Genomic DNA, 11421 nt, shown 5'->3' with positions numbered 1-11421 from the left:
GATCGGTTCTCTTCAAGGTCATCAACCCCACAGCTGTTTGCCACATCTGTCCACGGAGTGCTAAAGGCGAGGAAATCCTCCGTCTGGGTCGACAGAAAAATAGCTCAGGTGTAAGACTGAGCTGAGGCTTCTGAACTTTAAAAAATCACGGAAACTATTGGTCCTTATACACTGCTGAGCTTATTTATATTCATAACTACTTCAAATGTAAATAAAAGTAAAATATTTACACAAAAACAACATTTTGAAAAGAAAGGGAAAAAATTTACGCTGTAATTGAGAAAACTGACACGACGCTTCGTAGAGCAAACAAAGGTGAAGGTACACTGTAAAACATTTGAGCTGCACTTATTGTGTCTTCCATCTTCCACTCTTTAAGTCAAAAAAATTTAGTGAGTTTTAGATTTTGAACCTAAATGTTAAAGACAAACTTACAGCAGTAAGTTGTGTTAACTTTTCATTAATTTAGTTAAACCTCTAGAGTTGAATAAACTGGAGTTTTTAGGTTAACACTTTAAAAAACTCAAACAAAAAGACAGGAGTGGGAACTATTTCCCAGAATGCTTAGCGGCGTTTTTGTGTCTTGAGATGGAAGTGTGTTATATTGATCTGACACTTGTGTGTTATTACGCTAAATATTTATTTAATGCAGCCGACAGTTTACAAAGTTTGAGAATAATGTCATGCTCAGAAGAAATCAGTTTTATTACCCAGAATTCATTGTAATGGTCAATAAAATGATTAGATCAGAAATTCATGCAATTTGAAACAAGAATTTAAATTATTCTAAATTAAATTAAGAAGTTATTTTAAGTAACGTGCTCTTCAATGAGATGAGGACAGTGTTTTTTTCTTGCATATTATGAAACAATTATTTGGTTTAAATTACAACATTAAGTTAAAACTCACAAACAATATTAATGAAAATAATGTTTAGACAACTCGTCTCTTGTTAAATGAACCTTATGAACTTTAATTTCTGAGTTTAACATTCTTTTAAACTAACTGACCTGTCCTGCCATGATGCATGTTGACAACCAGCCTGGTAAGATATTCATGAATATTTGATATATTTCTTCAGAAAGTGTTTGGACAGATACAGAAATGTTGTTCTTTACTCGGCCCAGTGTGCAATAAGAAAACACAAAACCTACAGTAAAACTTTGACAGCAAAAATGTTTTATTCTTTAATTCATATCCAGGTTTTATACTTTTAATGATAATTAAAACCTGGGCAACAACATTCAAAAAACAAACAGGGTAGCAATTGGTGTAATAAAAAGAGAGTATAAGAATCTTCCCTTTAACATTTTAAATGGTTCTTCAACAGTTTGTGCAAAGAAATCCTTAAGGTATAATAACCAACTATGACAGAACAGGACTGAGTCTACCGGAAAACGTACAAGAACAAAATACATCATTAATTATACATAATTGCTCTGAATGAGTCGGTTTGTTCAAACTTTTGTTGCTTTATGGAGCATCAGGTCACGTCTCTTTCAATTCCACCTGCAATGAAAAAAGAGCTCTGAGGTTTACTGAAATTACCCGCTGCTCAGCTTAAAGTTACAAACTGCCTTTGAAATGTCAGCTGAGAAACATGGAGGCTGTCGCTAAAAACACATTTAGATGAAACAGAAGTAAAAACTGTATTTACAAATTTGACCATGGCCGTTTAGTTAGTTAATTGTTTCTGAAATAAAAGCCATTAATTCTCAGGCTGCAGTCATACTAACCTCTCAGCTAAAACTCATCCCTTATTGTTCAAATGTGAGGAAAAACTATTATCTGAGTTCAGCAACACTTTGATGAATGAAAACAAGGATACAACATGTTTTTGTCTGATTGTTGTCTTTTCATCTTTATGAAGAATACATGCTGCTGTGAAGCTGCAGGTTTACAGAAAAACACTGGATCTTTGCCCTGATACACATTTCATATCACCAACAGCAACCTGACTTAAGCCATGAACTTACTGCAGAGTTTTAAGTTCATAATCTGGACTCTCCATGAGCTCTATGAGCGGCTGAAAGTTGGGATCTTCCAACTTGTTGTAGCTCAGGTCAAGTTCTGTCAGGTGGGAGGGGTTGGACTTCAGAGCAGAGACCAGAGAATCACAGCTGATCTCAGACAAACTGCACTCTATCAATCTAAAGAAAGGATGAAACATGTGAGCCGACACCAGCAACAATGATGCTACCAGCATTAAATATACATGTGGACAAAATTGTTGGTATCCTTCTGTCAATTACCAAAAAGCCCACAACTGACACTGAAATAACTTAGAAGTAACAAGAACTTACTAAAAATTATCCAACAAAACCAGGTATTGCTTTTTTGAATAGTAGATCAACAAAACTACTCAAAAAACAAAAACTGATGAAACAGAAATGGACAAAAGTGATGGGACCTTTAGATTATTGAAAATGATCGGATATGTTAAAGATATGTCCTCTAATTAACATCACAGGTGACAACACAGTCACATGCTGGTAATGGAAGACAACAGCTGCCCTGGGCAGACTGATGGACCCAGAGCTGCCATTACAGACCCATCTGATCAAACTGGCAACCCACCTGTCACAGGATAAACCCCAACCTCCTGAGCCAAAGATAGTAGCCGATGATAGTGCCTTACCTTAGTGTCTGAATTCTGCAGAGAGGAAGCTGCAGAAAGTGACAGAGCTCCTTCAAACCAGCATCTTTCAGGTCTTTGTTCCAGCTCAGGTCCAACTCTGTCAGATGAGAAGGGTTGGACTTCAAAGCTGAGACCAAAAAAGAACAACTGCTTTCCGACAAGCTGCAGTCAATCAGTCTAAATAAAGAACAAAACAGACGATTAAACCAACAGAATAAGACTAAAACAGTTGCGGTTAAATATCATGTTCTGACCTGAGAGTTTGTAGTTGGCATAGTGGATTCTCCAAAAAGCCACAGATCTGCTTAACTCCAGCATCTCCAAGGTCTTTGTTCCTGCTAAGGTCCAGTTCTGTCAGATGGGAGGGATTGGACTTCAGAGCTGAGATCAGACGAGCACAGCTGATCTCTGACAACCTGCAATAAAACAATCTGAAGAAAAATAAAACATGTAAGTTGAAGTCAACAGGAGGCAGTTTAGAGAAAATGTATACGACTGAAATATTGTAAATGTGCAGCCAAATTGGACAGAATGTAGGAATCACAAACACTGAGGACATATTTAAAAATTCAAATCAAACAGATTAAACAAAATATTATGACATTTTAGGTCTTTCATTGTCTTAAAACACATAAATAATAAATGACATCAAGGCATTATTATTGTTAAGTCTGAAGTGATATATTGAATCCATTTTCAAGGTTGTTATCAGTGGAACTTAAGTGGTACTGATTTATTTATGTGAATTAACAGAGGCTACTATTGCATTTCTCTAAATTAGTGTAAACCATAAGCATGACTGAAACATAAATAAGTGTACCTTTTTTAAATAATTGATCACTTTAGTTTTGTAGCCTAAGAATATTTAGTTAAACATGCAAATATGCTTGCTTACGTTTTGCATTTTAGGTAATATATTTACTTTTCCAATTCAAATACACTTCAAAATTACAATGAAAGACTTTAGTAGGAAAAAATAAAAGTCTTAGTGTGCTGACCTCAAAGCCTTCAACCTGCAGTTTGGACTCTCCAGCCCAGCACACAGACTCTCCAGTCCAGAGTCGCTCAGGCTGTCGTTAACGCTCAGCTCCAGTTCTGCTAGATGGGAGGGATTGGACTTCAGAGCTGAGGTCAAAACTTCACAGTGAGTATCTGAGAGTCCACAGCTAAGGAATCTGAAATGACATAAAATGATTCCTTAAAATTAAACATGTTCATCTGTTTGACAGGCACACACAATTAAATGACATACTGACCAAACAGTGATGTGGTAATCATTACATCACATCCGTGGTTAATCAGAACCTATTTTAGTGTTTTTGACATGACTCAAAGTCTTTCATAGTTTCATGGGAATCTATTTTTTTGTTTCAATTTACAACACTGTCAACACCAGAATGGCACCTCCTGCATAAAGTGACATTTAAACCAAACAAATAGGTCTACAATAAAACAAATTAACTAAAAGAAGCAAACTAAACAAATGCATTTAACATCCATCCATCCATTATGAGGAAGCAGGTGTATTAGGAACTAACTAATTGGACTCACCGAGCCTTTCGGCAGTTCCTCACAGCTGGAATCAGTCTCCGCCGTCCCTCCTCTGATGTTCTGTACTTCCACAAGTCCAGCTCATCCAGAACCTCATCTGACATCTGCAGCATGTAGGCCAGAGCAGAGCAATGGATCTCAGACAGTTTCTTCCTGGATCTTTCCTTATTCTTCAGAAACTCTTGAATCTCCTGATAAACTGAAAGGTCCTTCATTTCCATCAAACAATGAAAGATGTTGACACTTCTGTCCGTAGAGATATCCTCAGTGTTCATCTCATTTAAATTGTTGATGATTGTCTGAAAGGTTTCTGAATTGTTCTCTGTCTGACTCAACAGACCTGCCAGTAGTCTCCTATTGGACTCCACAGTGAGACCATGAAGGAAGCGAACAAACAAGTCCAGGTGGCCATTTTCACTTCTGAGTGACTTCTCTACAACTACTTTCATGAAGTCTACCAGAGATAATTCACTGGATGTGTTTCCTAGGAATTTGTTCAACACCTCTGTGTCTTCCTTTGTGAAACAGTTGAACATGTAAACTGCAGCTAGAAACTCCTGAATACTCAGATGAACAAAACAGTAAATTGGTTTTTCAAGGATGCCTTTCTCTTTTTTAAAAATCTCTGTACAAAGCCCCGCATGCACTGAGACCTCTGTGGCATCAAGGCCACAATGCTCAATGTCTTCTTGGTAAAACAGTAATTTTCCCTTGTCCAAGTTATCAAATGCAAGCCTCCCCAGCTTCAGAAGAAATTCCCTTTCAGCCTTCATCAGCTCCTGTGGATTTATTTCATGTCCTCCATGACACCTCTTCCTCTTTGTCTGGACTAACAGGAAGTGTGAGTACATGTCAGTCATGGTCTTGGGTAGCTCTCCTCTCTGCTCTGAGGTCAACATGTTCTCCAGAACTGTAGCAGTGATCCAGCAGAAGACTGGGATTCCACACATGATGTGGAGGCTCCTGGAGGTCTTGATGTGGGAGATGATTCTGCTGGACAGCTCTTCATCACTGAACCTCTTCCTGAAATACTCCTCCTTCTGGGTATCGGTGAAGCCTCGTACTTCTGTTACCCTGGTAACACACGAAGGAGGAATCTGATTGGCCGCTGCAGGTCTGGAAGTTATCCAGATGAGAGCCGAGGGAAGCAGGTTCCCCTTGATGAGGTTTGTCAGCAGAACATTGACTGATGACTTCTGTGTGACGTCAGAAACCAGCGGACTGTTGTTGAAGTCCAGTGAAAGTCTGCTTTCATCCAAGCCATCAAAGATGAAGAGAAGTTTGCAGACAGCCAGCTGCTCTGCTGGGAGCTTCTGGAGTGTTGGATGGAAAACATGGAGCAGCGTGAGAAGACTGTGCTGCTCATCTCTGATCAAGTTCAGCTCCCTGAATGAAAGCAGAACCACCACACTGACATCTTGGTTCTCCAAGCCTTCTGTCCAGTCCAGAGTGAACTTCTGCACTGAGAAGGTTTTTCCAACACCAGCAACACCAATGGTCAGAACCACTCTGATGGGTCCATCTTGGTCAGGGAAGGCTTTAAAGATGTCATGGCACCTGATTGGTTTGTCAAGGAAGTCCTGGATTTTGAAAGCTGTCTCCAGCTGCTCCACCTCATGCTGGGTATTAACCTCTGTACTCTGTCCCTCTGTGATGTAGAGATCAGTGAAGATCCTCTTGAAAGAGGTTGTAATTCCTGCTTCATCTATTCCTTCAGTCACAGATTCACATCTCATCCTTTGAGTGTTCTTATGTTCCGCTAAAACATCAGGTAGACCAAAAGATACTGAAGAAAAAAACAGAACAAATAAAACACTTGAAGTAAAATAACATAGTTAAAATAACATGTACAGATCCTTTTTGTTAGGCCTTTCTCAATATTTTTCACTTATATAGCCTTGACATTGCAGGTGTCACTTTTTACTTCCCACCACATCTTCAGAAATTTCCCTACATGTGCAGAAGTAACATGAGAAAATTGAAACATATGAGAAAGATCAAAATCTAAGAGGAAATAAATAAGTTGTGAGGAGTCGAGGCTTCTGTGGTGAAATTGGTCATAGGTCCTCTCAGGGCTTCAACAACCAAAGTAGTGGAGCAACTGCATCAGAATGCAGAAGTGATCCCATGTTCTGCTAAAATCTGACTTGATGTTGTGTTTTTATTGTTGATTCTATGTTGCATTGTGTTTTTGTGTTTGATTTGATGTAAAGCACTTTGAAATGCCTTGCTGCTGAAATGTGCTATACTAATAAAATTTGATTGATTGATTGATTAAAACACTGCACAGAACCATCAGCTCACAAGCTTTTGATGGAACCATCCACATGGAGGGTTCTGCTTGAGGTTTGACTACTTATACCAAAGGACAACCCTGCCCCTCTCCCTATGTGGTACCTATGTGCAGTACCAGACACAACATCATTCTCCAAGGAGAACACCATAAAAAAACCAACAACCCATCAAAAACCAAATTCTTAATTTCAACACAATGCCCTAGTTACTAGTAGGAGATTTTATTGGTTTTATATTTTTTTATTCAGTGTTGTTAGGAGTTAACTCTGATCAATCTTTACAAGGGTTATAACTCTTACTGCTGTACGACAAATTTTCTGTACCTGGAGTTAAAAAGGTCTTACCTGGCATAGAGCTGCCTTGACTGTCTCTCTGCAGTCCGTCGCTTCTTCTGGATCTGTGACCAGCAAGGGGAGATCTTTTTAAAAGTTATGTACAAGATGCAACGGAACACAGGCTGAATAGTACACAATATTTTATTAACAAATTCCTTAGAACATTTCTCTTTTTAAAAACATTGCTTCAGGCCTACTACTCGGTCCCTGGACAGAAAAGGGAACATGTGAGGCAAGGACAATTTCAATTATTCAAAAAAAAAAAAAAAAAAAAATTAATAAACAAAATATGCAATGCAAAATAAAGCAAATTAGTAAATCAAAACAAAAGAAAGCAAACGCATTAGTAATTTCAATAATGCACAGTAAATACTAACTGTAAAAGAAAACAGAAACACTTCCAGCATTGGAACATCCAATTTCAAATGCCTTTCAGCAGGGCTAGAGGATTCATGCTCCGCCTGCCCAAGCAGCAACAGGTTTTTACTTTTTTCCCCGTAGGTTGGCATGCCTACTGCTGAGAACCTCTGTGTTTCCAGTGACTTCTGTCACTTCTGGGTGGCAGAGGGACAAATCTATAACACAACCAGTAAATGTCAATCTGATCTGATGTTTAATTTCAAAATAAAAGCACATCAAATTAGGCAGGGAATAAAAACATCTTATTGTAGTAGGCTTTTATTTTGAAATTAAATATCAGTTGTAGATGACATTTGCTGGTTGTATTCTAGAGGTGTCCCTCTGTCACCAAGAAGTGACAGAAGTCGCTGGAGACAGAGATTTTTTCAGCTTTGCTTAATGTCCCCAACTATTTCCGATACATTATTTCTTTTTGCAAATGCATAAATACAAAGTCTACATTTGAAGTCGCTGGAAATCTACTTCCAGTAGATCAAACATGAACCGGATGTGAGCTTTTACTCTGAAAGGAGCTCGTTAATTGGGTTGCCGTAACGTCTTGTGCCGTGGTGCACGTGAAAATCGAGAGCAGGCTGGCTTCACTGTCATTTTCAAAAAGGAGTCTAACTTTACCGCAGCAGCCACTCGGTCAGCCGACATGTAGCAGGGGAAACAGACACATACACCTTGCAGCGGCCTGCTCCACTATCAAGCCATGCAGGTAGGCCCTCTAATCAGCAGTGCACTTCTGACTGCACCTGGTGCGCAGAGTGGGGAGGATGGAACACAATCCCACCACATTTTTGCACACTGGGGACAGGAGGACAGTCCTGCTAGTACCGACTGGTCCCAGTAGGAGCGAATCTATGATTTTTATAAAATGCAAATAAAACTGACCCCTTTCAAATGAAATGTTAAAATCATTTGAATTTCTAATTAACGATAAATAATATCTGTTTGGCTATGCAGGCCTGAAACTTGTTTTTGTCACTTGTATTTGGGATACAATCCATGCTGTTTAAGTCAATTAAATCCACAGACAGTAACAAGACTTCTGCTTTGGAATAACAAAACAATAAAATAAAACTACAAAGTTGTGGAGCCATTTGAGAATTCAGTTGTTTTTGTTTACTTTAGTCATCCCAATAAAGTTGAGTTTAGTGAAACCTGACCTCAAGATCTTTTATAAGGAATCAAAGCTCCTTACCAAATGAGTCTAGGTTAAGTTTGTAACTTATCACAGCTGAAACTGACTATTTTCAAGAGTGGATTTCAGGTCACTGTAAATGTGGTTTGGTACTTTCTGGTTAAGCGTAAGTAAGAGGACGGTAAAAAATGGTCTGTAAAACCTGGTAGGTTCACTCAGTGAAAATGTAATGTTCCTAAAAAATGTGCAAGACAGACGTCTTATTCTAATTTGAAATCAAATATGTGAAAACGACACTTTATGGATATATATATATATAGGAACATAAATTTAAGATTTCAGATTTAGAAAATAAAGCAGCAAGTTTTCTCACTTTGTGTCCAAGGGTTGAGGATGATCTCTGAAATTTGGAGGTTCAGGGATGGACTTGTCACTCATCATAGATACACAGTCAGATTGTGGAGACTCTGATCTCTGATCTCTGAAACACAAACACTTTGTTCAGATCACATAAGTCACTTAGTTTAAATTAAAACATTTGTTGATCTTTAAAGTGTCCCCCAATAATTGATTATTTTTTGAAAAAAATAAACTTCTGTAAAAATAACTTCTATTCACATGGCTTTTTTATTCTCTGGGAAATTATTTTTGATGATAAATACAGAAAAAACAATCAAAACATCAACAATAGTGATAGTAATATTAATAATAAAATAATATTCAGTGAAAAGTAGCCTACAAATGTTTTGATGGGGGTCAGTGAGGGACCTGGATAATGGACGGCGGGTGCTGGCCCAAAAAAAGGTAGAGAAACTCTGGTCTAGCCTAAGAGTCTGGACTGAGGGTCAATGTTAAATAAAAGCTAAATAAAAGTTGTTCAGAGCCAGAAATCAAACCTGCTGAAAAATGACTTCTAATTTTTGCTAAATATCTACTAGAGAAATGTCAGTTTTTTTTAATCACCATTTTATTTCTGTTTTTAGGTTTTAAAATAAACATGGTGGATACATTTTCTTATTTGGAAAGATCATATTTGTGAAAAATATGTTTAAAAACACTTTTTTTTAATTAACCTAACAAGAAAAACAAAAACAATTATTACTGCTGTCAGTCGTGAATTCTTGTCCTAATTTGAAACCAAATATATGAACTCATCATTTTATTCTATTTTTTACCAAACACAGGAACATACAAATAAACAGACACATTGTCACATAAAATGTCACAGCAGAGGTAGAAGGCATTTCAGATTTGGAAAATAAAGCAGAAAGTTTTCTCACTTTGTGTCCAAGGGATGAAGATCATCTCCGAAATTTAGAGGTTCATGGATGGACTTGGTTTTCTTTAATACATGGTCAGATTGTGGAGACTCTGTTCTCTGACTCTGATCTCTGAAACACAGTCATTCAGATTCAGATCACATTGTAACAGATAAATAAAATACCCAGCTAATATTTTTCAGGTGTTTTACAACAAAAGAATGATTCAGCTTTATGTGACAAACTGTTATAGGGTGAAGCAGGAACAAAAAGGAAACAAAGATCAATGTAAGTCATATCTGAGGACACCGGTCAGATTGCTCAGAGCTCATGTGCATGCTGTCATATTCAAGTTTCTAGGATTAAAAAAGGTTCATAAAATACAACTTGTGTATGAGACATCTTACTTTATGTCTGAGGATTCAGGTTTGTTCCTGTTGGCTGAACTGCTGGAGTTATCCTTTTGTTCCTCCACATGTACCTCCATCTTCCAGGTTTTAGTCACTGTGACAGGAATACAGAAACACATCGAGTGTAGATTAAAGCTTAGGATGAAATCTTTATGCTTATGTGTTATGATTTGTCTGCATTATTTGTACTGAACTTGATAAAAGGCAACTATGAGATAATTCTTCACAAATATTGCTGAATTGTAAGGACACTCAGTGGGGACCCGGAAATTCAACCACACACAGGAGAACACAAAGGAAAAAAAACAAGTTTAATTTAGTTTCAGATTCTGGTTGCTGCTCAGGATGAGGTCATCAAACAGCACTGAGAGGGGATATGACTGGTGAGCCACAGATAGAGGGGTATCTTAGAAATGTTCAGCATAACTGACCTATGGAGCAGCGGACGGGTGGAGCAGAGGAACTGAGGGTCTGATGATAGGGAGGTGCAGGCAACTGGACTGAACAGGCTTCTGTGGAAGCACTAGCAGAGGTCCAAAAGGCAACATCCAGGGACTTCGATGATAATCATACAGAGAGGGCAGGAGGGGTCAATCCGTGAGCAGAAAGGGTCGTAGAAACACTGAAGGCTTGGAGGAAAACGCTGAATCTCAACTGACTCGTCAATAATCTGGAATGAGGCGGAGATTGAGAAATGTTTCAGTAAGGTGGGGTCCCAGTGGAACAGGTAAGAAATCTGGTTTGGCAGGTGAGCTGAAAAAACACAGCATGGACAGAACAGAACATGAATCATGACACTGATTTATGAAACTGTTTTCAACTGTAGGTTAGTATTCATCCAATATACAGACTGAGTCCATAAATTACAATATGACTGAAAAGTTCATTGTCAGCAGTTTAATCACCAAGTGAAAGACATTATATAGATAAATTATATTACTTCAGTTGTAACATGTTTATATTTCATAGTATGTTTAATACCTGATAAAACATTATTTTCAAAAGGTGCTATTCATCTGACAAGCCTGATCAGGACATATTTCCTACTTTATAGAATAAGACTGTCTGGCGTTCACATGGACGTTTTTCCATTATTCTTAGCACTAGAAAACAAAAGACCTTCCGGTAACTGTGGGTGCATCAGCGCCCCCACATAACCTGAACCCACTGACCCCCTCCCCTGCTCCTCCTCGTCACCACCAACTTGCAACACAAATTTACAAGCAGTAACTCTCACCTGAATCAGTTAGGTTTTCTTTCTTCTCCTCCATCCTGACAAAATGGAGTCTAAACAACTTAAGTGTTTGTTTTTCTACCTGACTTACATTCCTTGTGAGGCTCCGCCCCTTTTCATTCTCAGGAATCCAGGAGAGTAAGTTGCTGTTTG

General features: G+C 38.1%; 1 protein-coding gene across 2 annotated transcripts; it reads right to left on the bottom strand.

Moving 5' to 3' along the window:
* Nucleotides 1-1149: 1149 nt before the first annotated feature.
* On the bottom strand, nucleotides 1150-11334 carry LOC122832838 (NLR family CARD domain-containing protein 3-like). 2 transcript variants are annotated; one of them, XM_044119975.1, is made up of 12 exons: nucleotides 11272-11334; nucleotides 10466-10704; nucleotides 10032-10128; nucleotides 9646-9756; nucleotides 8739-8846; nucleotides 6829-6881; nucleotides 4190-5975; nucleotides 3637-3813; nucleotides 2893-3069; nucleotides 2639-2815; nucleotides 1977-2150; nucleotides 1150-1509 (listed from the first exon to the last, which is right to left on the bottom strand). In XM_044119975.1, the coding sequence occupies exons 3-12, from the start codon at nucleotides 10109-10111 to the stop codon at nucleotides 1500-1502; spliced, it is 2853 nt and encodes a 950-aa protein (XP_043975910.1). In that variant the 5' UTR covers nucleotides 10112-10128; nucleotides 10466-10704; nucleotides 11272-11334; the 3' UTR covers nucleotides 1150-1499. The 2 variants fall into 2 exon arrangements, with proteins under 2 accessions (XP_043975910.1, XP_043975908.1); XM_044119973.1 differs by having other exon boundaries at nucleotides 10466-10787; nucleotides 11272-11309.
* Between the last annotated feature and the right edge of the window lie 87 nt (nucleotides 11335-11421).

This window comes from Gambusia affinis, linkage group LG06, assembly GCF_019740435.1.
Source record: "Gambusia affinis linkage group LG06, SWU_Gaff_1.0, whole genome shotgun sequence".
In the NCBI taxonomy this organism is placed as follows: domain Eukaryota; kingdom Metazoa; phylum Chordata; class Actinopteri; order Cyprinodontiformes; family Poeciliidae; genus Gambusia; species Gambusia affinis.
Note: the sequence above shows the minus strand (reverse complement) of the source record. Positions and strands in the feature narration are given on the sequence as shown.

What these genes read in the sequence shown, in the direction of transcription:
- LOC122832838 (XM_044119975.1), bottom strand. Translation starts at nt 10,111, where the DNA reads ATGGAGGTACATGTGGAGGAACAAAAGGATAACTCCAGCAGTTCAGCC. An exon ending in AGGAACTGCCGAAAGGCTCG is followed by an intron (nt 3,814 to 4,189) that starts GTGAGTCCAATT and finishes ATGTCATTTCAG; the next exon opens with ATTCCTTAGCTGTGGACTCT. An exon ending in TGCCAACTACAAACTCTCAG is followed by an intron (nt 2,816 to 2,892) that starts GTCAGAACATGA and finishes TTCTTTATTTAG; the next exon opens with ACTGATTGACTGCAGCTTGT.